The following is a 27,897-nucleotide window of genomic DNA, read 5'->3' as shown; positions in this document are numbered from 1 at the left end:
CTCTGTATATCTTTTTGCACGCTATACCAGCCTTGCATCAAATCTACTTTTGGCAAATGTTTTCGCCATAATTCAGTTCCTGTTGAATCGTGCAAAATATTTTTCATTTCTTGAAAACGGTTCCTGAATGCAATTGAAAATGTCACAACTTAAACTGAAACCAACTCCATCTTGTAAATTGTTAGGTAAAATGAAATAGGAAAAATACAACATGATAAATACGGTCCTCAAAACACACACGACAATACTGTTATCTGTGCTCACTAAGAGGTGGCATGCTAGCACAGTGATTAGCACTGTACCTTACAACGCCAGGGACCCGGGTTTGATTCCAACTTGGGATCTTTCTGTGTGGAATTTCCACATACTCTCAGTTTCTGCATAGATTTTTTCCAGGTGCTCTGGTTCCCACCTGCTATCCAAAGACATGGTTCTCAATCTTACCCTTCATTTGCGCCACGCTTCTGCTGCAGTGATGTCGGAGAATTTAGCAGCTAGCCAAATCTCCGTACGCTGTGGTGAGATGAGAGTTTAGGTGGATTGGAAGTGCTAAATTGCCCCTTAGTTTGTCTGTGTGTGTGAATGTGGCTATATTTGTTGTGCTGTAATGTCCCTCAAGCTGTAAGCCCCAAGCAACAGACTAGCATCCTGTTTCAGGACCAGTTAGCTGCAGAAAGAAACAAAGGTTTGACCTGTGCACTGCAAGACTGCAAAAACGTTGAGAGAGATAATCACTAAGAAGAGCTTGTGTACAATAATGATTGCAGACTTGGGTTTCCTGGTTTGGACAGATACAAATATGAATCAATAGACTTTAACTGTATCCTTTGGTTCCCCAGGCTATCAGAAAAATGGTCATCTTTGATTCAAAGGCAGATATAAAATGCTGAATTTATCTAGTGACTTTCAAGTCCTCAGGATGTGATTCAAGTTAGGAAATTACTCCTGAAGTCACTGTTGTAATGTCAGAAAACAAGGTGGCCATTTTGCACACAGCAATGTGATAAATGACCAGGTAATTCATTTTGATGAAGTTGGTTTAAGAACAAATATTAACATTTGGAATACTATGAGCAGTTTTGGACCCCATATCTAAGGAAGGATGTCCTGTCCTTGGAAAGGGTCCAGAGGAGTTTCACAAGAATGATCCCTGGAATGAAGAGCTTGTCCTATGAGGAACGGTTGAGGACTCTGGGTCTGTACTTGTTGGAATTTAGAAGGATGGGGGGGATCTTATTGAAACTTACAGGATACTGCAAGGCTGGGGAGAGTGGACGTGGAGAGGATGTTTCCACTAGTAGGAAAATCTATAACCAGAGGGAACAATCTCAGGCTAAAGTTCCTTTATAACAGAGATGAGGAGGAATTTCTTCAGTCAGAGAGTGGTGAATCTGTGGAACTCTATGCTGCAGAAGGCTATGGAGGCCAGGTCATTGAGTGTCTTTAAGACAGAGATAGATAGGTTCTTGATTGATAAGGGGATCAGGGGTTAAGGGGAAAAGGCAGGAGAATGGGGATGAGAAAAAAATCAGCCATGATTGAATGGCAGAGCAGACTTGATGGGCTGAGTGGCCAATTCTGCTTCTATGCCTTATGGCCTTATTGCACTGGGAAAAATTCACTTCTCTTCTGAAAATAAGTCCATGGGATCAAGGACGGCATGGTGACACAGTGGTTAGCACTGCTGCCTCACTGCGCCAATTCCAGCCTCGAGTCATAGTCTGAATGGAATTTGCACATTCTCCCCGTATTTGCGTGGGTTTTCTGCGGATGCTCCAGTTTCCTCCCACACACTAAAGATGTGTAGGTTGGGTAGTTTGGCCGTGGTAAATTATTCCTTAGTGTCAGGGAGATGAGCAGGGCAAATACATGGGATTGCGGGGATTGGACATGAGTAGGATTGTTTTCAGTACAGGTTTGATGTTCCAAATGGCCTCTCTCTGTATTGTAGGGATTCAATGCTTCTTGCATCCACCAGAAAGAGCAGATGGAATCTTATTCAAATATGATTATATTTTTAAAACCCATTTTTTAAAAAAATTAAGCATTAAATTTTGCATTCAAATATTTTGACTAAGATCAAGCATCAGATCAAACCTATGATGGGGTGCAATGCCTATCTTGTAAGTTTGGAACTTGTTCAGCTCTTGTGGGGACCATAAATTGGATTCAATTTGAATTTGTTTTTTGAAGCAAGCAAGGAATGGATTTGGGCATGTCTGCTTCACTCTGACTTTGTAACTTTAAGAGTGGAGTAAAAATTAATCAAATATAAATTCCTTGATAGGTACAGATTAAAAAGTTGAAAATGTGTTTTTCATGAAAAATAAGCATTTTTAATCGGAGTGCCTATTCCATCAGCTACTGACTGTAGTCATTTTCTTAGACTTCAAATTTTTAAAAAATTAGAAAATGCCAACTACCAACTATCCTTGCATCAAAAACTGCAGTTTAGTTTTGAATCTCTTTTTAATTTGTGCTACAGCGATTAATTTGATTTTGGGATGTGGCCAGTTTCCACTGTGATGTTTCTTGAACAAGTATCAAAGATTGCAGAAATTCAACTAATGATAGTCCTAATTTGCACTTGAAATTGCACAATCTTTTCAGTTGGTTTTCTGATTTTGGGGGTTGAATGCCAGTCCAACCTAGCTGAAACCTCAGGCCAACAATTGAAACTATTGAAGCTAGAGTACTTTACTCTTTATCAAGTGAACTGCTGCTACTCTGGTTGCACGCAATAATTTGGCACTGTCAGAAATAACTCTTTTTGCTGGTTTAGTTCTGTGCAACACTCGAGAAGACACTACTATATAATGTGCCTGTAGAAGCATATTTAATGAAAACAGTTTCGGAGTAAGGAGCAGGAGATGCAGGTGCTATTTTATCACACAGGGGAGAAATAAAATTAGTTCATTTCTTTTAATCTATCACAACATCAGCTGTGTAAATTAGTCTTAATCTCGAGATGCATTTGTGTCTCACTAATCAGCATGTGGCAATTGTGCTTAAGCAACATAATTCAAAATATGTAGACTTTGAGATGGAAAAAGTACATGGGGGTCAAATTGCATAGTGTTGGACTATGCAGAGAAATCTGTGCCAGAATGGGTATGCCCGTGCCCTAACCGCAATAAAGCCTCTGGCCTCATTCAAATTAGGCTAGTGAGCTATTGATGCCTTCACAAAGGTTAGATTGGTCCTGTAAGGAAATCAATCAGAGGGGAAGGGAGGTTATTGAAGGGCACTGATCGCAGTCTTCAAGGCTGCTTTGGAGCTGGGACCAACATTCTTCCTGGTTTCTCATTCAGGTAAGTATTTTTGAAAAACGTACTTTAGAAGTTATCTCGATTAGTCCTTTTGAGGACAACTGGTTTGGTTACGTATAGACATTTGCCTGAATGCAAAGAAACTCAATTTCAGGAAAGGATCTTGAACCAGGTGTCTGGTTCCCAATTTGTATATGCAAAAAGGCTCATTTCTGTTTCAGGCACAGGTCCTGAACACATTCTTTTGCCTTTGAGAGTATGATAAACTCATAGTGCAGAATGTGTATGTACAAGAGCTCTCCATATTGGATGTTCAGATACCTATATGTCTCTAAAATAGGCATCACCTGAATCAGCTGAGTTTTATCAAAGACTGCAACTAAATGGTTGCTACTTTTAAATAATGAGCTGGACATCTATATCTGAATATCACTTTAGGTTATGTTAAGTAACAGAATTTAAATAATTCTAACTCTGGTGCAGTAAGTTGCAACGAAATTTCCATTTGAGTTTTTCCAGAGTAGTTGTGCCTGCTGTCGTCACAGAATGTTCTGAAAATTTGGTAGAATTCCCAGTTTTGTAAAAAAAAAGCAAAGTCATGCTAGCGAGCCAACACTGAAGATGCCTCTGTCTAAGGACTTGTTGCATCCATCTCCCGAGGAGGAGAAGAGGAAACAAGAAGAAGCGGATCTTGCAAAGCCCCAACTCCCACTTCATGGATGTCAAATGTCCTGGTTGCTACAAATTCACAACAGTTTTCAGCAGTGCACAGATGGTCGTGCTATGTGTTGGGTGTTCCACTGTGCTTTGCCAGCCCACCGGAGGAAAAGCCAGGTTAACAGAAAGCTGTTCCTTCAGAAGAAAACAGCACTAAAGATGACAGTTGGCATTTGAGGGTGGGTGAGATGCCACCCAGCTGGGCATCATGAGCCTGGCTGAGGGGCATGGATCCACTTCCTGGGGGTGTGGATGGCAGGGGTGGAGCTGGGGAAGTGGAGGGTGCGTGCCTGTGTCCTCAAGCCTCACCACCTGCTTTCTAGAAACTTTTTTGGACCCTCTTGCTGGTATTGAATTATTTGTTAGAATTGTCAAATATAATGACATAACATAAAAAAAGGGGAACAAGGCCAACAGCCAAGCTTTTCAGGAAATCATGAGTAGAGTTGACAATCTCCAAATTATAAACAGGGTATCATCCAAATCACAAAACCATTTCCCTCATATTTATCACTGCGCCTAGTTTCAATTTGTAGCTTATATTTCCATTATCAACTTTATGGCAAATGAACTTTACTTCATTCCCATGTGCTATCTCATCAATTGGACTCTGAGATTATTTATTTCTGTATGATGCCATCATTTCTCGGAGCAAATAACTTGAAGTTAGAATAAAGGTGAGAACATCTCCCAAAAGGGCTGATTATCAGTCATCTCAGTTTGTGACATCAATATACCCATAGAATCTAGCCACAACAAAGTGAGCAGGTGCATGGTAATCCTTTCATTCCACTAGGGACCAAGAGGAATAGTAATGGAAGGCACGATACAAACATTGCCACTGTAGGCAACTCCATCACTTGCAGTTTGGCATTGTTAAAGTAACCAAGCTTTATGCTGTTGGTTGAATTGGTATTTGAAAAAAATCTTGGGTGAGTGCACAATTTTGACCTGTGATGCCACCGAAGATGGCACTGTCAAAGCCTGACATGTCTCCATCCTCTTCTGACAAGGCCAGTGTGATGACCCAAGCTGGGAGGGGCGTTCAGATGAGTGTCGCTTTCATGCATCAGGAGCCTTCCAAGTTATGACTTGGCGTTCTGTTTCTGAACTTGGATCATACAGATCTATTTGATGTATTTGGTTACAACACACCAAATAACGTGTTCAGCTGCAAGAGGGACCCAGCTCAAGCTTTATTTCAAGGGCCAGGCACCAAACCGGCAGTTAAGGTCATTTAGGCAATTACAAAGTCTCTGGAAGCATGTAGAATGTTTTTGGAGTGTTTTGGTGGGTTCCTGGATTTGGTCGTGTGTATTGCCGCATGCTGGTAGAGAGGACAGTGATTTGGTGAGCTGGTCATATAAAGACTGAAGCAGGTATGGGAGATAGAGCAGCCGAACCTCTGGGTTTGAGGCATGATAAAGAGAGGAATAGCTCAACACAATGCCCTCTGCGAACTTGCAGCAAGACTCCATCACCCTTCCTGACTGTGTCAGGAGGCTGAATGGAAGGATCATTCAGGAACTTGGTGTGCATGATAGTTCACTTTTGTTAATGCAATCCCGTTGAGGTTCTACTTTGAGTCTTCTGCAGCAGTACTTGTCTACTTGCCACCTCTACACCACACTCCCCAAGTGCTCCCTCCCCCGCATCCAGATAAGCTGGAAGGCCATCAATGCCTCAACTTTCTTGGAAGACTAAGGAAATTTGTCGGCTACAACTCTCACCAACTTTTAAAGATGCATCATGCATTCTTTCTGGTTGTATCACAGCTTAGTATGGTTCCTGCTCTGCACAAGACTGCAAGTAATTACAAAAGGTCATGAATGTAGCCCAATCCATCATGCAAACCAGCCTCCCATTCATTGACTCTGTCTACACATCGTGCTGCCTCAGAAAAGCAGCCAGCATAATTAAGAACTCCATGCACCCAGACATATTCCGTTCCACCTTCTTCAGCTGGGAAAAAGACACAGAAGTCCGAGGTCATGTACCAACCAACTCCAGAACAGCTTCTTCCCTGTTGTCATCAGACTTTTGACCGACCTACCTCGCATTAAATTAATCTTTCTCTATACCCTAGCTATGACTGTAACATTACATTCTGTGCTCTCTCTCCTTTCCTTCTCTATGTATGGTATGCTTTGTCTGTATAGCACAAAAAAATACTTTTCACTGTATACTAATATATGTGACAATAATAATAAATTAATTGATCAAATAATTGATGTTCCTTCTTCTCCAGCCTTTACCAATATTGACCACAGCATTTTCCAATAGCACTTCTTCATTGTCCAGCTGTTTGGGACTACCCTCACATCATCCCATTCTCCTCCATCCATAAATGAAATTGAAAGCACCCAACATTTAACTCATTGCACTTCGTTCTACATATCTAATGCATCTGAAAAGTTATTAGGCTAGACAGAAGAGGGGTGATTAAAATCATAGTGGTGGATTTAACACTTCCCAGACAAAAGCAGGGTGGCTTGTTAAAACCAGTGAGCAGTCTGCCTGTCACCTTCTCGATAACCCCTGCCTCCACTGCAATTATGCCAGCTATGAGGGCTGTGTTGGGTAGCTTACCTGCCAGTGGGCCAATTAATGCCACCCATCCTGACAGGTAGTTAGACTGGGTGAAACGTCAACAACTGCATGAGATACTCTGCAACTCTTGCTCTTATATTTCTGATACACGAGCTGTTTTCGAAGCTTTTCATTTTGCACTCATCAGGATGAGCGCAATCATGCCAACATTCAAATGATGGTAATAGATCAAACTGCAGGGAGAAAGGGTGCTGGCTGATTGGCAAGTCAACTCTTTGCTGAGGCGTTGCCATGGAGAAAGCAACGAAGAAGTATAGCCTCCCGGTGTATCCAGCTAATTTAAAAAATGTGCGAGGCATGAACATATTCAATCCCACTCTTATACTAAATCTCAGCCAGTCTTAGATGGCTGCAGTGGAGGCAATGTATACATAAATCATCAGAACTTTGTGGTGTTGTGCCAAAAATTTAGATTCTGAATTATACTATTATTAGCAAGAATTCACCAACTTAATTTGCAACATAAAAACATCAAGGCATTTTGTATGAATAATTATACATTTTTCCAATTCAGATGATTGTGACTCAGTGCTGATGAGGGGCAGGGGAAGTGGAGCGCGCGTGGGGTGGGGGAGGGTGGTGGCATGCCAGTTTGCAGGGTAACCCCATAACAATGGTCTTTGGGACCTAGGACTACATCTTGTTATTGACAGACAATTATTTGGCCACTGCCAGGACACCATAGCTTTTAAGGACAGCCACCATCTTCCAGCATTTGCAGGCCAATCATAGGGCTAGCAGCCCAGCAGCCTAGCTGAGAACAAAAGCCACGCTGGGTCTGCGCCTGAAAGAAGAGGACAACATGGAAGCATTACAACCACGTAAATGGGGTCAGGGGGAGTTGTGATGGGTGCATTAATGAGACACAAAATGTTGTTACTGCAGCAGTAGCCATTGTTGCAGCGGGCAGAGGATCCTGTGAGCCAAAGAATGCCCACAACTTGTGCCCACTAGACAACTGCCAACATTTACCTGGTAGTTTCTCCACCTGGCAGAGGGCACCATCTGCTAGTAAAATGCCAGTGCTGGTGGAATGAGGACATTTATTGGCTGTGTAAGTAGCTCAATTAGCTTCTTGCAAAGGGGCTGTCCTCCACGTTCCTAATGAGTAAAGACAGAGAATACAGAGTTGGGGACAAATGGCAGAATGGCTGTTGGCTTCAAGACAGAATAGAAACACTCTGCCCTCTGATTTCTTTTTCAAAGTGTTGTCTGTGGCCAGATTTTCCACCTGTACTTTTAAACATTTTGGGAATAAAAAGGTGAAGAGGCAGGTCTCATGGCGTCATGCTGGTGGGGCGGGCTCTGCTGCCCTACTAGTAACCTCGGCTCTTGAGAGATTGCGATGCCACTTTTGAAGGACGGCTCAATCTTAAGAAAAAAGAAACAGATATGTTGTCAACCCTCCCCGAGAGAACCACTCCCACCACAAACCTCCTCAACAAAAGTTCCCACTCCCATAGTCGTGCCCAATGGCACTGCTGCTGCCTGAGCATGAGCCTCTTCACTTGGGATCTGCAGTTATCTGTGTGCCCATGGCGGATGACTCTGTTCATCAGTTTCCCATTTTACAAAACCTGTTGTAAACCCCGCCAACATGACATCACGCTGGCAAAGGGGGGCATTCCCCATGTGTGGGACGATACTGTGGAGAGACCCGCTAAATATATGGCAATACGTTATGGGTTTCCAGCATTTCATGGTGGGAACCCCATAACATCACTGGTGGAAATGGGTAGTGCAGAGCAGGAGTGAGGGAAGGGGAATAAGTCAGGAAAGTCCCACTTGTGTGTTTCAGGAGTTCCCCCTTGATACTCATCCCCTGTTACCATTCTGACCCACCAAAATCAGGGTGGAAAATCCCCACTGGAGAATGATTAATTGACCTTTACTCCCAGTGTCCAAACATGGAAAGTATTTTCCCCAAAGGTCAATGTGGGACCATTGGTGTTCTGACGGAATGTTCCCTTCTATGGGGAACAGCATAACTAGAGACCATTCAACATAGTCACCTAGAAATTCAGAAAAAAACTTTTTTACCCACACAATCTGAAATCCTTTACCACAGGGAGAGGTTGAAGTGAAAATTATAGATACGTTTAGGGAGGAACTAGACCAGCATTTGAAAAAGGGAAGAGATAGTTCCGATGATTTAGATGTGCAGAGATGGGGGAGGTGTCTTGAATGGATCACAAACAACATCATGGCCTGTTTGAGCCTACTGGCCTATTCCTGCACCATGCATCCTCTGCAATTAGCTGCTGGTGGCGAGATGGCATAGCAGCGGGAAAATCACCTTCCACCTTCACCCCCACTGTACCATACCATTTTACAAATCTGCAACCTTCCAGCTCATTCCCAGACGGCTGGCAAAATACAGCCCAGTGTTCTGCAGCAATTGCATAAGGACTGTGTGTGCTCTTACCAGCTTGGGCCCCACTGCAAATTTTGTTGTTAGTCAAAAAATTAGACCACCTATAGCTAGCTCCCTTTATTAAAATAGCAGATCTGTTAGACTGCAGCAAATCACTGTGGTTTAGGCAGCACTCTCAAAGGATGCCCTCCAACAACCAGAAGGACAAAAGGTAAATGGGAATACCATCCCCTCCAGGTTTCTTTCTGTCGTGCACCATCCTGGCTTGGGTGCATGTTTCTGTTCCTTTACTGTTGTTGGGTCAAAATCCTAGAACTTCCTACCTAACAGCACCATAAAAGCATCTTCAATAAATAGATTACAATCGACCAAAACATCACTCATCCCCTTCCTTGGGCAATTTGGAGTGGCCAATAGCTCCATCTCAAGAATTTTTTTTCTAAATCTCATCCATTGATTGAAAATATCAGTGTATTATATCAGAAGTGAGGGAAATGTGGAACAACCATATCACATTGAACAGAATAAACAGATGGTTAGGGACTATTTTCTTTTCAATGTAGGCCAATGATTTGTTGCGTTCTTGTGTCAGTTAAGGTGAAAGATGTTTGTTGGAGTTGGGGAGGGAAACCATTTTCCCCTTATGAGAGTGTTAGAGTCAAGCAATTCAGATACGTTTAGCAAAGCCCAAAGAAGGTCAAAACTCCCCAACTTTAACTGTTTTTGCATGTATCTTTTTCATAAAAATGATAATACATAAATGCAAAATAATTGCCATTTTTTGATGGGGATTTGTGTCAACTGCATTCTAACCACCTAGATTCTGCATAAGGTCATCAAACTGGAAGTGAGGAGACAATTCACATTATCAGCCCTGAGTTAATTTGAATCAAATTCCAAATGTGAAAGCATATGCCATTAAATGACTTCTTCCCACTCTTTGGTGGTTTTGTATTATAATGAATAATTCATACTTTATGTGCACTATTTATGTGTATAAGTGTAAAGAACATCATTGTGTGATGATGTTAAAGGCCATGTGCATTTCCTGTTAATTGAACCTCTGAGTTGACAGTTTGAATGTGTCATTAAGATAAATGTGCAATCCTCATTGTAAACAATATTACTTAAAAGGAAATTAAAAGAAAATTAGGCCGTCCTTTTCATCTGTATTTATATAAGATGGGGCAATTATAAGCATTACGACTGCAGTGTGTTTAATCAGGAAGCATTAAGGTGTAAGGGACAGGGCCAGGATTTTCTGAAATATCAGCAAAGATCGATGTTTAATGGGAAAAATGGCACTGAAGTCACTGATGGCAATGATGGCTTTCTGCTCCATTTAGTGCAGAACTACCCTCAGCTGCTTCAATAACCTTCACTCCATAATAAGGTGAGAAGTAGGAATGTTTGCTGACTTTTTGGACAATTTTTAGCACCATTCATGACTTCTCAGAAGCAGTCATGCCCATATGTAGGAAAATGTAGACTGTATTCAGGCTCGGGTTGATAATTGGCAACTAACACTCATGCTACCTAAATACCAGGTAATGACCATCTCCTAGAAGAGAGAGTCCAACATCAACCCCTTGATGTTGAATAGCATTATCATTGCCCTCATCTTGGGGATTACCATTGAGCAGAAACTCAAATGGACCAGACATATAAGTACTATGGCTACTGGAGAAGGTCAGAGACTGGGAATTCTGTGACAAGTAATTCACTTCCTTACTCACCAAAACCCCCAGTGACCATTTACAGAGCATAAATCAAGGAGGGTGATATGTCTGGCCACAACACTCAAAAAACTCAATGTCATGCAGGATAAAGTAGTCCGTGTGACTGGCATCTATCCATCACCCTAAACATTCACTCCCTCCACCACAATGCACAGTGGCAGCAATGTCTACAGCTCTGTACATAACAAGATCTAGCAACATTGTTTACAGACCACATAGAACAGTCAGACTTCTCTGCTTAAATGCCTACGTACCTTAAGAGGAATCTGCACAAAAATATTGTTGCAATGTAAATGATTGGAAATTGAAAATCAGGGCAGATAGAAGGATTCATACTAATGGGTGTGACACTGGAAGCAATGGTGGTACAGGTGGGAAGGAGGACTTAGAGGATCTTTAAGGATCATTTTAAGAAATGAGCAGAAGCAGGTGGCTGGGCAGGTCAATTTCCAAAGTTTGGACCCGAGTACCTGCCAACAGTGCGATGGGAGGTTTAATAACCATTGCAAGTGGGCAACATCAGTGAATGAATCTTCACATGAGCTTCACTGCAATACCAGCCTCTCATGCTGCCCAATGAACTACACTCCCATGACTCTCTCAGCACCGGTCCCTGGTACTTAAGTTTCATCCCTAACATCCAGTTAACTCTACTCACCCTCACACACTACTCAATGCCATCACAGCACACCTCTTACTGCCTCTACATTTCTTCAGCTACTCAACGCTAGTGGACAAATCATCCAAACACATTGCTCGACAACCACTGACTTTCTGCCCTCTGTCTTGCAGGGCAAGGTAGTCTAAATAGAAGGAAAAGGAGAGAACCAGGCTGGGCAGTTATGCCTGCATGTCTCGAATGAGATGAATGGGATAGTTACCCATATCACGGAGCCAGCTGCAATGGGTCCTCATTAATTCACTAAGAAATTAAAGATGACAGCATGTTCTTTTTTTTTCCTTTCTTAGCCCCTAGCACGAGCCCATCCTGCTATCTGGCATTGCAGCCCAACCCCATTCTCCTATAACAACCTTCCCATTCTGAGTTTCTGTTTTCAGACATCCAAGAACTACCGTTTGCCCAGCCACAGCAGTCCAAGGATGAAGAGAGAGAGCAACAGCACAGCAGTCTTGATAAGGCCCCTTCACTTGATGTGATACACTCAGCCACCCGCTCACAAGCTGACACTTCATCCAATTTGGAGGCTATTTTAAGATTGGGATCAACATGTGGGCAGTCATATGGAAACAAGTGACCTATCGCCAGGCTAGGGGTGAAAAATGGATTAGTTGCCAGCTTATAGGGGACCGGAGATGCCCGATGAATGCTGCTGAAGAGGATTCACTCCACATGATATCAGGAAATGGTTCGAGGCACTGAATACTGCAAAGGCAATGGGCCTGATAACATTCTGGCAATAGTACTGAAGACTTGTGCTCCAGAACTTGCCGCTCCGCTAGCCAAACTCTTCCAGTATGGTTACAACACTGGCATCTACCCAACAATGTGAAAAATTGCCCAGGTATGTCTTGTACACAAAAAGCAGGACAAATCCAATCCAGCCAGTTATCACCCAATCAATCTACCCTTGATCATCAGTAAAGTGATGGAAAGGGTCATCAACAGTGCTATCAAACAGCACCTGCTCAGTGAAGCCCAGTTTGGGAACCGGCAGGGTCACTCAGCTCCTGATCTCATTGTAGCCTTGGTTCAAACATGGACAAAAGAGCTGCATTCCAGAGGTGAGGTGAGAGTGACAGCCCTTGACATCAAGGCCGCATTCTACTGAGTGTGACATCAAGGAGCTCTAGCCGATTCAGAATCAATGGGCATCAAGGGGCAAACTCTCTGCTAGTTAGTTGCCTACTGCAGAGGAAAATAGTTGTGGTTGTGGAGGGTCAGTCATCCCTGCTCCAGGACATCTCTGCAGGAGTCCCTCAGAGTAGCGTCCAAGGCCCAACAATCTTCAGCTGCTTCATCAATGACCTTCCCTCTGTCATAAGATCAGAATTGGGGATGTTCGCTGAATATTGCACCAAGTTCAGCACCATTCAGCACTCCTCAGATACTGAAGCAGTCCGTGTTCAAATGCAACAAGATCTGGACAATATCCAGGCTTGGGCTGACAATTGGCAGATAACATTCACACCACACAAATGCCAGGCAATGACCATCACCAATAAGAAAAACTCTAACCACGTCCCCTTGACATTCAATGGTGTAACCATCACTGAATCCCCCACTGTCAATATCTTTGGGGTTACCATTGACAAGGAACTCAACTGGACTCGCCACACAAACACAATGGCTACACAAGCAAATCTGAGGCTGGGAATACTGCGGGAAATGACTCACTTCCTGACTCCCAAAGCATATCCACCATCTACAAGGTACAAGTAGGTATATACCTTGAGATATTCCATCTGAATATGATGGAATACTCCTCACTTGCCTGGATATCTCCAGCTCCAACAACACTCAAGAAGCTTGACAACATCCAGGACAAAGCAGCCCGCTTGATTGGCACCACATCCACAAACACACACTCCCTCCACCATCGATGCTCAGTAGCAGCAGTATATACTACCTGTGAGAGGCACTGCAGAAATTCAACAAAGTTCCTTAGACAGCACCTTCCAAACCCACAACCACTTCCATCTGGAAGAATAAGAGCAGCAGTTACGTGGGAACACCACCATCAGCAAGTTCCCCTCACCATTCTGAATCGGAAATATATTACCATTCCTTCGCAATCACTGGGTGAAAATCCTGGAATTCCCTCCCTAATGGCATTGTGGGTCAACACGAAGCAGATGGACCGCAGCAAATCAAGAAAGCAGCTCACCACTACCTTCTCAAGGGCAATTAGGAATGGGCAATAAATGCTGGCCAGCTGGTGACGCCTATGTCCCACAAATGAATAAAAAAAAGTTCAAATCCCACCTTGTGAATGATGTAGCCGATGACATGAGACCAAATCAAAACTGAATTGGCAGTTAACCCTGATGGTCTTACAAGTATTGTGTATAAAATAAACCTCTCAAGGTCAATATTTGAAAGGTGTGGAACAATTGGGTGTTGGAAGGCGAAAAATCATTCACTAAAGATGGAAATATACCAGCACCCTCATTAGAAACATTGTGCCCATGGCCACAGACATGTGGAATGAACGTGACCTCAATATTGCCAAAAGCTCATTTCTGAATTGTAATATTGAACGTGGTTGATGATATCGAGGACAATTGCTTGTGAAATGATGATGCTGAGTTTACCAGTATTACTAATGATGATTTGATTTGATTTGATTTATTATTGTATACATATTAGTATACAGTGAAAAGTATTGTTTTTTGCTTGCTAGACAGACAAAATAAACCATTTATAGCGTACATGGGGAGAAGGAAAGGAGAGGGTGCGGAATGTAATGTTACAGTCACAGATAAGGTGAAGAGAAAGATCAATTTAATATAAGGTAGTTCCATTCAAAGATCTGATGGCAGCTGGGAAAAAGCTGTTCTTGAGTCGGTTGGTACGTGATCTTAGACTTTTGTAATCTTTTCCTGATGGGAGAACGAAGAGCAAAGAAAATTACAGCACAGGAACAGGCCCTTCGGCCCTCCAAGCCTGCATGAGCCATGCTGCCCGACTGAACTAAAGCCCCCTACCCTTCTGGGGACCATATCCCTATATTCCCATCCTATTCATATATTTGTCAAGATGCCCCTTAAAAGTCACTATCGTATATGTTTCCACTACCTCCCCCAGAAGCAAGTTCCAGGCACCCACCACCCTCTGAGTAACAAACTTGCCTTGTACATCTCCTTTAAACCTTGCCCCTCACACCTTAAACCTATATGGGCAATGCAGACAAGTATGAGATAATGCATTTTGGAAGGTCTAAAGCATGTAGGAATTGTACAGTAAACAGTAGAACCCTAAGAAATATTGACAGGCAGAGGGAGCTGGGCGTGCATATCCTCCAGTCACTGAAAGTGGCAACGCAGGTGGATAAGGTAGTCAAGAAAGTATATGGCATACTTGCTTCATTGGTCAGGGCATTGAAAATTGGCAGGTCATGCTGCAGCTGTGGAGAACCTTAGTTAGGCTTCATTTAGAATATTGTGTACAATTCTGGTCACCACACTAACAGAAGGATGGGGATGCTTTGGAGATGGTACAGAAGAGGTTTACCAGAGTGTTGCCTGGTCTGGAGGGTATTAGCTATGAGGAGAAGTTGAATAAACTCGGTTTGTTCTCACTAGAATGACAGAGGTTGACGGGTGACCTGATAAAGATTTACAAGATTATGAGTGGCATGGACAGAGAGGATAGTCAGATGCGCTTTTCTAGAGTCAAAAATTCAACTACTAGGAACATAGGTTTAAGGTACATGGGGAAAAGTTTAGAGGAGATGTGCAAGGCAAGTATTTTTACACAGAGGGTGTGAATGTCTGGAATGTTCTGCCTGGGGAAGTGGTGGGAGCAGGTACAATAGCAACATTTAAGGGGCAACTAGACAAATACATGAATAGGATGGGAATGGAAGGATTAGTATACAGTGAAAAGTATTGTTTCTGTAAGTGCATATAGTTTTTCTTTAGGCAGGCATCATGATTGGCGCAGGCTTGCAGAGCCGAAGCTGTTGCTGTGCTGTACTATTTTTTGTTCTTTAGCAGTATGGCGGCCAAGTTCGCAATTTATACAGGGGAAACCCCAAAGATATTAAGCACCACAACAGCATCGCTGTAATATCAACACCACATTTCTCAATTTCCTTTGATTGTTGTAAAAGATTAGTAAGGTGGGAGAGAGAATGTCAGGGGTGCGTGGGGTCCTTGATTATGCTGGCTGCTTTTCTGAAGCAGCGGGAGATGTAGACGGAGTCAGTGGATGGGAGGTTGGTTTATGGGATGAACTGGGCTACGTTCACAATGCTTAGTAGTTTCTTGCAGTGTTGGTCTGGACAGGAGTCATACCAAACTGTGATACAATCAGAAAGAATGTTTTCTATGGTGCATCTGTAAAAATTGGTGAGAGTTGTCATAGACATGCTGAATTTCCTTAGCCTCCTGAGAAAAATGGTGAAGATGACGCCAATTCACATGATGATGTTGTACAGCCAGTTTATTGAGACATTTGTTTAGTGATTAGTGTGATTTCAAAGGATTTCAATGTGAAGTCTTGTAGTAAATTTGTTAGGGTATATATTTACATTGAGTCGGATGAAATAGATGCAGTTTATAATGTAAAAAATAAATAAAATTTAGAGAAGTAATATGAATTTTGTATTTTTGGTTTAATTTTTTTCCATTACTGTGTTCTTTTTTAGGTCCAGATCTAATCCCTCAAAAACATTGCCTATGTAAAAACCAACTTATGACCTAAGAAATTGGACTTTTATGCGAGTACCATATGGTATTCCTCTGGCTTTTCCTGTGAGGTTTTGAAATTACTTTCCAATAAATCTATGAATTTACCAAAATATTTTCAGGAAATTCCCAGACCTCTTCCAGACAATATAATAGGGAACGTTCCAGAAAAATTACCACACCTCTTAAGTTTGTTGTGATATGGCATACTCATACCCTAAGGGAACACATCATAAACTTCTGTCAATCATTACCACCAAGACAGGATGTGAGAGATTAGTCTTATGAGGTTCTAGTAAACGTGTAAATTTCCAGCACTCAGTTGGAAAGCAGCAGACCCACTATCTGAGATTATTTTGTTCCGAGCTTTATTTTTTGGACTTCAATATTTACAAATCAGATAAACAAGCCATTAAGATTAAAACTGCTACAGGCAATAAAGGCAGGTCAATTTTGGAAGACAAAGACAGAACATTTCAGGTCTATCAGGTTATGACCTGAAATGTCCTGATAAAATATGGTCAACAGTCACTTTGTCTTTTAGACAGATTTGGAATATTAATATTGTGTCAGTTGGTCGGGCTGTGTGATATCAGGATTCTATCAATTTGGATGTACACAGAAAATGCACGTGCCTACATTTTTTTTATCCAGCAATACCGCCTGGTTCTACAAGATGCAATACTCAGGACAAGAGAACTTATTGTACACAGGGAGAACATTTGGTCAAAAGTAGCTATGCCAGCCATAGTTCTTTAGCCGTAATACCATCTCTTGGCCACTTTCCTACATCCTTTTATATTTTTCCTTTTTAAATGTTTCTAATTTTCTTTTAAATGCTGTTGTGGATTCTGCCTCAAATAATAACTTGTTGTAAAACTTCTAACTTTGGCAAGGTTCTAAAACGGTCAGTAAAGGATCAATTGTCTGTTGACAGGAAAATCCATCAGGGTGCATTAGCCAGCCATTCTCTCCTTGTACATGTGTACACTTCTGTTGATGTCATAAATTCCCTGCACATATAGAACATAGAACATAGAACATAACAGCGCAGAACAGGCCCTTCGGCCCACGATGTTGCGCCGACCAGTTAAAAAGCAATGACCCTCTAAACTAAACCAAACCCTTACCATCCATAAACCTATCCACGGATCTCTTAAACGCCCCCAAACTAGGCGCATTTACAACTGCAGCAGGCAGGGCATTCCAATTCCTCACCACCCTCTGGGTAAAGAACCTACCCCTGACATCCGTCCTATAACTACCACCCCTTAATTTAAAGCTATGCCCCCGCGTGCTAGCTTTCTCCATCCGAGGAAAAAGGCTATCACTGTCCACCCTATCTAAACCTCTAATCATCTTATATGTTTCAATAAGGTCCCCTCTTAGCCGCCTTCTTTCTAATGAAAACAACCTCAAATCCCTCAGTCTCTCCTCATAGGACCTCCCCTCCATACCAGGCAACATCCTGGTAAACCTCCTCTGCACCCTCTCCAAAGCATCCACATCCTTCCTATAATGTGGGGACCAGAACTGCACACAATACTCCAAGTGCGGCCGCACCAGAGTTTTGTACAGTTGCAACATGACGCTGCGGCTCCTAAATTCAATCCTCCTACCAATAAACGCCAAGACACCGTATGCCTTCCTAACAACACTATCTACTTGATTCCCAACTTTCAGGGATCTATGTACACATACACCTAGATCCCTCTGTTCATCCACACTATTCAGAGTCCTACCGTTAGCCCTATACTCTACACATCCGTTATTCCTGCCAAAGTGAATTACCTCACACTTTTCCGCATTAAACTCCATCCTCCACCTCTCGGCCCAGCTCTGTAACTTGTCCAAGTCTCCCTGTAGACTAAGACACCCTTCCTCACTATCTACCACACCTCCGACTTTGGTGTCATCAGCAAATTTACTAATCCACCCAACTATACCCTCATCCAGATCATTTATAAAAATTACAAACAGCAGTGGCCCCAAAACAGATCCCTGAGGCACACCACTCGTAACTGAACTCCATGTTGAATACTTACCATCAACCACCACCCTCCGTCTCCTATCCACCAGCCAATTCCTAATCCAATTTCCTAGATCACCCTCAATCCCATACATCTGCAATTTCTGCAGAAGCCTTCCATGGTGGACCTTATCAAACGCCTTACTAAAGTCCATATATACCACGTCAACTGCCTTACCCCCATCCACCTCTTTGGTCACTTTCTCAAAAAACTCAATATTGCAGTTGTTTTCACACCAAACTTACAGCTATGGTAATTTTTCTGGAACTTTTCCAATTGTAGTATCTGGAAGAGCTCTGGAGACTTTTTGAAGATATTTTGGTAATTTCATGGATTTGTTGGGAAGTGATGTCAAAATCTCACAGGAACAGCCAGAGAAATACCATATCTACTCTCACAAACGCCCAATCAGTAAAATCTCATCATTCTGTATTGCATCATGCTCTAACTTCCCTTACTGAAAAAGTTGGAATAAACTAATCTCATTTAATTTCTAACCCTGACTACATTAGGACTCTGCTACATGTCCTCACCAACATTTGTTCCTCAGCTAAGATCTGTGAAAGATTATCTGGTGTTTTATATCATTATTGTTTGTGAAACCATGATGTTTGCAAATTGGTTGCTGGGTTTTGCTGTGTGACAACATTGAAAATATATTCCAGTAGCTCTGAAAAAATCTCGATGTCCTGAGAATGTGAAGGATGTTAGATAATGGATAAAATTTTAAAAGCTAGATAATATTGTAAATAAAAAGGTTTTTGTGGGTGATTTTATTATAGGATGGTGGCTTCTACTGCAGCAAGAGATGCTGAGTGCCCTCTTCCTGTCTGCATTGGAGATGTGACAGTAATTACTAAATAATATATAATGGGCAGATCTACAAGAGGTGCCAAGATATGGTTGATGTCCTGTGCTTATATTGGAGCTAGACTCCTCATAAGTGACATCAATGGGAGATTGGCAGATTTGCCAGCATCTTAGTGTGGATTCTTGTCACCATTATCCTGTATGTCACCCCATCTAATTCCTCAGTGTCCTTTACAGTGGAATGCATTTGCAACTTTGCCTTCCAGAGAACGGGTCGAGGAACTTGTTTTTCCCTTGGGTTGGTTGCAGCTCTCTCACCTCTATGGCTCAACACATGCTGTTTCCAACTCTGCACCAGCCTCTAAAGTACGTGCAGTGCCAGTATCTGAGTTGGTGGCTATAAATTTCAGATCATGTGATGGTGTTTCTTTCACAGAAGTATGGTGGGCCACTCTTTCTCTTTCTCCTAAGGCTATAGCAATTCTTTGCTATCTGAAAGCATAAAATAGAAATGAAAGAGTTGAAATCAGGGAGGGGGGCTGGGGAGGAAAGCAAGAGTCCATGTTCACACCACGAGCAGCTTGAACTTCACAGCAAGCGGAGGGTGAGGTGGACATTGAGAAGTAACGTATGTCCTGAATGTCTTCAGCAATGCTGGCCATTATGTCTTCCATTATGCTGAGTGATGAAGACATGCCTGCCTGTCTGTTTTCTGCTGTTCGTTGTATTTTGTACCACTCTGTTGTGCAAAAGGAAGGTAAAATGTCAGTGATTATGTTGCACTGTGTTTTATTGATGTGCCTGCCATGACTGATTGGTGCAGCTATTTGGAAGCAGTGAGAGACAAGGTTTCAGTGGATGTGTGAGGATGAAATGGTATATCTGAATATTAGGTGTATGTCTTGAGTGCCATAGATTAGCATGTAAATGTGTAGGCAGCATTAAGTTTGCATGCTGCCTGCCTCAATGGGAACTAGCGTGGAGAGATAATAGGTCACTAAAAAATGAGCTTTAAAAGACTGTCATGCAAGTTACTCAACTCATCGGAATAAGCACTCTGTCGCAACATCAGCTCACTGATGTCCCTTCCCTCGCCCTCCAGACTTCTGTCCCCCATTGCAATGGATCTTCAATGTGGCAGTTGGCATCCTATATATGAAAATCTATCAACTGTAAGGCATGGAGCCCTTTTCACAATCCTAGGACTTCCCAAACTCAATGAAATATTTAGTGAAGTATCATCATTTGTGCCAGCTTATTTGCACACAGCAAGGTTCCAAAGGCGTACACAGTTTAATCAACTAAAACTGAATTGTTTTTCAGTGTAGATCATTTGTAGTTTGCAAGCTGGAACATGCTGCCCATTAAGGAATTATCTTCATAGGACTATCTAAATCCAAGGATGAAAAAGTCTTATTTCTCAGTGGCATGACTAGCCCTCTAGACCCTCTTAATATAACACATTAATCAAAAGTGCCCTGGAGTAAATGAACCTGTCTGTCTTGGCCACAAGATTATCAGGTCTGCCACAATAGGGCTGATTTGGTTCTGTACAGGAAATAAACTGATACACCAGGAGCCAGGAGATTATGAGCAGATAAAACCTGCATCATCCTGAAGCAAGGCCCTTATGTGCATCCTCAAAGAAACAACATTACAAATATTGTAAAAATGTCATGATAATGTATTGTGAATTACTGTTGAACTTTATGGCTTGTGACTGTAATTGATTTAAGTCTGTTTTTTCTCTTTTACTGACTTGCGTAACAACGAAGTTCTAACTATGCATACCCTGTAAAGATGCAAAATGCAGAATTTGAATCTCAAATACCGATACACCACGATAACTTTTGTTCCATATGAATGAATGACAATGTTCTGCTTTCAAATTAAATGGGTTCTAAAGGATCCCTTCAGTTTAAAAAAACATGTATTGCAAGACTGCTGGTAGTGATAACAAACCATACATACAGCTCTGAGCTCTTGAGTTATTCATTTGCAGCATAGAAACAGACCATTCAACTCTGTTCAGACTCCCCCATCCTCATTACCCCCTTCTCCATTCTCATATTGCTCCATTTCCATTCTTTCACCAACATTTAGGCAGCCACCTTCTTAAATGTATCAATGATACACGCCTCAAACAAAGATTCTACATTCTCACCACTCTCTGTATAAAGGAGTTCCCCCAGATTCTTTATTTGGTCTGTTGGTGGCTATTGTCCATAATTATATTTTGCTGAATACCAGTACTGAAAACATCATGAATATAAAGAGCAGAAAGGGGGCAAGGCATATTTTGCCTGATGTCTGTCTTATTCTACAAATTGATTTACCCAAGGAAATTGGAACGGGATCTGAACAAGCAATAGATGCTGGCCCAGCAATCTCTCAAAGATAGATGATGGTGATTGTTTTGGTGATCTATTATTCTCCCATGCCGTTGGATGCCAATTTTCAGTGATGCCTGAAGAGAATTAGGTTTGAGGCTATCAACATAAACTTATGGAACAAAGTTGAGGAGAAAGCTGTGGCATGCCCGCGACTGCCAGGAAACAGGAGGTTGCTGCAGATGAATGATTTCCCACCACCTCTATGGACAACCTTTTGGCTTCTGACTCTTGTTTTTTTTCCAGAGAGTAACAGGCAGAGTGCCAACATTGCAGCTGCACGCCTCTTAGATCTGCAACTAAGTTGCTGTTTCTTGCCCTTCTTACTGTCACAAAGCTCAGGCACTGGTATAGGCCTCAGCTGGGAATGCCTCTAGGCTACATAAATTCCCTGGAACAAAAAATCTCAACTTTCCTGGATACTGCTGTTGTCCAGGATAAAAACTGCAGGGAGGAAAAGTAATTAGTATGATAGCTCCATTCGGATTACTGAGGGTTACACACTGCATTAGCAACAGCATGGTTCTTTCCATGTGCCATCACTGCCTCTACATCCCCTCCCCTGCCACCACCACTTTTTAGCTATCACAACATCCCCACACATATAGTTACTCTCCACCTGTTGAAAATATGAAATATAAAACATTTTGAACAATGCACTCACAACATTTATTTAATGAAATGATAGAATACAACCTGGTTAAAAGTTGCCTTATTATGCTTGATAATTTTCTTGTTCAATGAGAAATTAAGACATCATATCAGTTAACTGTCATATTTTAAATTCCTTCACAAAACACTCTTCAAATACAGTTATCATCATAATTCCAGGTCTGCTTTTTATTTTTGAATTAAGCTTTGTACAATTTTGCCTGCTTTTAAAGATTTTAATGTGTCTTGGTTTTAATGTGAAGTGAATGATATTTTACGTGCATAAGTTAAAAGCAGCTTTATATAGTGAAGTGGCTTTCAATTTAGTTCTGCTCAATCCAACCAAATGGAAATTGCCCAATTAAAAAGTCAGCTACACTGCTAATTTATCCAATGTGTTACTTTATCATTTCAGAAACCTACTGGCTTATTGTCGATGCTAGATGAAGAAAGCCAGACACTTCGATCAATGGAACAAAACCTCAGCAAACGGCTCCAGTCCCATTTGGAAACAGCTCACACAAACACTGTTTACATGTCTGCAAAAGATGGAAATGGGAACATTTCATCAAAGGATCAAGGCTCAGCTTTCACTATCATGCATTACGCAGGAAGGGTGAGTTTACAGAAATGAACAATTAGTCACATATGGTTAATTAAGATTTTAGATTTTAAAAAGTCATTAGTTCTATTGACGAAATTCAAGAATAATTACTAGATTGTCTAGCTCCATAAAACAGTCTCAAAAACATTTTTGTGCAACATAATCTAATCTGAGTAAGGTAAATGATAGTATTTCTCTTGTGATAAATAGCATTTTGTATACCATGAAAATGCCATGGATTTGCTCACTCACTGCAAGCTCAAATTTGGTGATATTTGAAAATTGTCTATACAACATGTTAAAAATAAATAATGCTGAAGCATTATTCAATCACCCCCCTCCACCCCAACTTCTCTCTCAGCCTCTTCTGCTCCAAGGAAAACAACCCCAGTCTATCTAATCTCTCTTCATAACTAAAACTCTCCAGCGCAGACAACATCCTGGTGAATCTCCCCTTTCCAGTGCTATCACACCCTTCCTAGAATGTGGATTCCAGAACTGCACACAATACTCTCGAGTCAAAAGGTTTACAGCACGGAAACAGGCCTTTCAGCCCAACTTGTCCATGTTGCCCAGTTTTTATCACTAAGCTATTCCTAATTGTCTGCATTTGGCCCATATCCTTCTATACACATTTTACCTATGTAACTCTCTTAATTCATTTTAAAATACAAAATTGTACCCGCCTCTACTACTATTTTGTTGTATATCTTGCACCTGCAATGTAGGCAAATGCATCCTTGCTGGACTGTTCATTAAACTAGAAAACTGAAATGCAAAGATGACAAGACTCCAAGGTTGATATTTCAGCAGAGCACTGAGGAAGTGTATTGCTCGAATAAGACTTTTCCATTGTTTACAGTGGAAAAGATCCACTAGCATTGTATGAAGAAGAGGAAAGGTGAGAGGCAGAAAGTTTAGGGGGGGATGTGAGGAAAAACCTTTTTTACCCAGAGGGTGGTGATGGTCTGGAATGCGCTGCCTGGGAGGACAATTGCTGGGCTAGCCAACGATGCTAGCTAGATTCATTGAATTAAATTTTCAATCTGCGGCACAGTGGTTAGCACTGGTGCCTCACAATGCCAGGGACCCTGATTCAGTTCCAGCTTCAGATACTGTCTGTGTGGCGTTTGCACATTTTCCCCATGTCTGTGTGGGTTTCCTCCAGTTTCGTCCCATTGTCTAAAGATGTGCAGGTTAAGTTGATTGGCCTTACTAAATTGACTCTTATTGTCAGAGGGATTTTCAGCCTAAATACGTGGGGTTATGGGGATAATGCTTGGGTGGATTGTTGTCAGTGTGGGCGGAATGGCCTCTTCCTGCACTAAACTGGCATTTCAACTCATGGACTCTTAGTTTCAAGCTCTGTGACATAACCTCTACACTACCATACATAAAAGAGGTATTCGTTAGTTTTTATCTTTAGCTAATATTTTAGCCATTTGACAGGAAAGAAGTTGAATCGGAAGCGAGGGCTCAAAGTAGTTTAAGAATCTTTTTAGTTTCAATTTGACAAGCTCAAAATAGAAACAGCGATGGAGGCTTGTCTTTCAAATTTTATTCTTCAGTACACTGAGTGACTTTTTTGCTTAAAATTGCTATCAGCATCGAGGAAAGTAGTAGCTCAGTCATTTATTTGCATCAACTAAACAATCTGTTTGAGGTGCACTGCCTCTGTGAATTCAGAGAGTGACTCCCCCTCTTTTGTGAAATGGAGGTTGAAAGTGGAAGAGGCACTGGACTGGATTTTACAGGATGCCGTATGCCACGTCTGCACCACCCTCACCCCCTTTCCACACACCTCCCATCAAACTCTCCTATCCTTTTGCACCCAGACTAAAGATGAGACTGCCCACAAAAATAAAGCTGCAGCACAGACTTTTTAAATTGGAAGCAGTCTTTATTTATTCAAGCCAAGACCTCAGCCCTCAACAAAAAAGGATTCCCATCTTAGAGAGCTGACAACCAATCTGATGTGGCCAGCAGCTCTGTCGTCCCAGTAATACTGTCGTCACAAGCCGCTGCTGAGACTTCACTGCCACATATTGCCTCCCTCCCTCACTCTACTTTGCTCCTGCTTGTTCTCTTCCTCCCTCACTCTACTTCACCCCCACTCACCACTTCCCTCCCACACTCCCCTTCCCTTTTATTCATTGTCTCCCTCCCTCATTCCACTTTGCACCCACTTGTTCTCTCCCTCCCTTACTCACCGCTTCCCTCCCACACTCCCCTTTCCTTCTACTCATGGTCTCCCTCCCTCACTCCGATTCACTCACCTCACTGCCTTTCTCTCACTCTCGACATCCATCACACTTATTGACTCCCTCGCTCATTTCACTTCCCTCCCACTTGTCATCTCCCTTGTCCCACTTTCCTTGCAACCGCTGCCTCCCTCCCTCCATTTTCCTCCAACTCTGCCTCCCCCCTCCTCCATGTCTCTCCATCTGCCTCTTGCTCTCCACCTCTTCTTCTCACCACCTTCCTCCTTCTCCCCACCTTCCTTCACCTCCCACCTCCCTGTCTCCACCTCCCACCTCCCTGTCTCTACCTCCCTCCTTCCCTTATTCCACTTCCCTTTCACTCGCTGCTTCCCTGCTCAACCCTCCCACCCCCGTTTCCCTCAGAGACATTCAGTCTCTCACTCAACCCATCCTTCCTCAACTCACCTTACGATCCTCCCAGTCCCCCGACACTCCCACACACATCTGCCTTCCCACTCACCCCCTCTTTCCCCAACCCTCTCACTTGCCACTTCCCTTCCCCAACCCTCATTCACTGCTTCCCTCTCTGACTCTCATTCACCACTTCCCTCCCCTAATCCTCACTCACGGCATCCCTCCCCTGACCCTATCACTCACCGCATCCCTCCCCTGACCCTCTCATTTACCGCCTCCTTCTCTCGATGCTCCTACTTTGCTTGCCTCCCCTGACCCTCTCACTTGCCACTTCCCACCTGACCCTCTCACTCACTGCTACCCTCCTCCAAACGTCTCACTCGCCGTTTCCCTCCCCCAACCCTCTCACCCACCATTTCTTTCTCCTGACCTCTTCACTTGCCACCTCTCACCCCGACTCTGCTACTCAGTGTTTTCCTCCCTGACCATCCCACTCACCTCATCCCTTTCTATCCCTCCAACTTGCTGCTTCCCTTCTCAACCCTCCCACTCACCCACTAACTCTCCAACCCTCCCTCTCACCACTTCCTTCCCACTCGCTTCCTACCTCCATTTTCCACTTCCATCCCACTCACCACCTTCCTCCCTCTCCACTTCTCCATTGCTCGCTGCCTCCCTCCCTCACTCACTCCACTTCTCTTACCTTCAGCCTCTCTTTTCCTTTCCAAATCCTTTGCAGTTACCATCTCCTTCCCTCTCTTCACTTCTATCCCACTCACCACCTCACTCCATCTCTCCATCGATGCTGTCTGACCTGCTATGTTTACCAAGCATTTTCTGATTTTACTTAAAATTTAATGTGCTTCTACTTCTCTCGCTCTTTGCTCTCACCTGTTATGCATCCCCTTCTCCAGTAAGAAAGAATCCTACAACATCTTTGGGTGATGTGACTGTCAGGATTGAATTGCTGTGAGCTGTGGTTTTGATGCTTACAACAGTGCTAAACTGTGCATCTAAGTTTAAAGCACTTCAATTTGAGATTGAGGTGCAATGTAGATAGAGATTGCAGGTCGTTAGGAGATGGAGGTTTTAGTGAATTGAGCAATAGATGAGGCTAATGACACAGTTGGCAACATTTAAAATTTAAACTCACTCATTCTTCATAATTCATGTCAAACTGTAAAACTTATTCCCGCATTATTTTCTTGGAGAAAATGCCCTGACTTTGACCTCCACTGTTACTTGTTCTCACTGCCATGTGAGCAGCTGTCTGAAGGGTCTCATTTAAAATGTATCTGCTTATTCATTTTTACACTTTTTTTAACCAACGACTGGCTCACTCCCATTCTTTCTCCCTCCGGGATAAGCCTTTGTGGCCTCATCACCTACACCACCATAACCTCAGCAGAAGTTAATTCAACACACCAAGACTCAGAATTGTGAACAGCCACTTAGGCCAGATTGAAAATACCGAGTGTCATTTAGAAAGAAAAATAACCAGCTAATCCTTTCCCATATGTCACTGAGCGTGAATGTGAAAGACTGATGTCCATTGCTGGAAAACAGCATCTAAGTAACATGCAATGCACAGAAGTGGGCGTCTAAAGACTGTGTTTGTTATATATAGCCTGGAGTCAGGACTATAAATTTTTTTTGATGCAGACTGCTATCACTGGTGCTACCCATTTTAAACTATAATCATACAATGGGGAAATCAGGCTACTAGATTAGTCTCCTGACTCTTAATATCCGTTTGCATAATGGCCTTTTAGTGCTGATCAATTTGTTTTCATCTTCTCATCAGTACATGTGTCAAAAATAGCCTTCTCAACTGTCAGCTAACCTCTGCCATGGGAATGCATCTGGAAACTGCTGCAGGCCCACATAGTCTCTGAAACTGAAACTTTCATTCCGGCTAAAGACGCAGAAGATGGATTAATCAATGAGGAAGCTTTCAATTTTTTTCTCTCTAGAGCGATTTTCCAGACATAACAATCAGCATCGTCTGGTGCAGAACCAGTGATGAATTGGTCGAACTTCAAAAGGTTGTTTGACATGCAAGTGGAGAATCGTTTCATGCTCCTTAATAATGTTCTTGCATGACCCTACTTAAAGCACTCACATCACCTCACCGCCAAATCAAGAGAGGAAAGAGAATAAACCACTATCAAAAGGTGTAATTTATATAAGGTCATAATCCCTTTGTGCTTGTGTGAGAAGCAGGAATTTGTTCAAATTCTGCAATACGATCTAACGATTGCCTTGTACCCAAAATGGTTGCATTAAATCCCTGGACATTTTGTCATGGACATATTAGCAGATGGGCAGGAGTCGTGGTACAATGAATGATGTTATTTTTGTAGCACTTACTTTAAAAAGTGGTGCACATTGCTCGAATGATCAAGGATATCTGGTTGTTTTCATATTAATTGTTGTAAAAAGAAGATTGGCATTGCCAACACAAAGTAAACCAAAAACTGCATTTAATTTGTGTTATTCACACTCTCTGGACACCCTAAAGAGCTTTACAACTGATTGATTACTTGTGAAGTGCAACTACTATTGTTCAGACAGACACAAGAGCCAATTTGCATCGGACAAAGTCGCATAAATAGCAAGTAAGATAAATAATCAGTTAATATACATTTTTTATTATTGTTGTTTAAGGGAGGAATATTGGTATGGCCATTTGAAGGACTCTGGTTTTGTACTTATAGT

General features: G+C 42.3%; 1 protein-coding gene and 1 pseudogene across 4 annotated transcripts in view; both read left to right on the top strand.

The window, feature by feature from the left end:
* myo16 (myosin XVI) overlaps window positions 1–27,897 on the top strand; it is a 427,405-nt gene that overhangs the window by 278,284 nt on the left and 121,224 nt on the right. For all 4 annotated transcript variants that reach the window (XM_080196876.1, XM_080196874.1, XM_080196875.1 and 1 more), the window contains one exon: window positions 22,376–22,576. In XM_080196876.1, the coding sequence (XP_080053002.1) occupies window positions 22,376–22,576 (201 nt within the window). The remainder of the gene's footprint in view (window positions 1–22,375; window positions 22,577–27,897) is intronic.
* Window positions 3,891–4,241, top strand: LOC145349352 (small ribosomal subunit protein eS27 pseudogene; annotated as a pseudogene).

The sequence above is a fragment of the Carcharhinus amblyrhynchos genome, chromosome 10, assembly GCF_965287045.1.
Source record: "Carcharhinus amblyrhynchos chromosome 10, sCarAmb.v2.hapA, whole genome shotgun sequence".
Lineage (NCBI taxonomy): Eukaryota > Metazoa > Chordata > Chondrichthyes > Carcharhiniformes > Carcharhinidae > Carcharhinus > Carcharhinus amblyrhynchos.
Note: the sequence above shows the minus strand (reverse complement) of the source record. Positions and strands in the feature narration are given on the sequence as shown.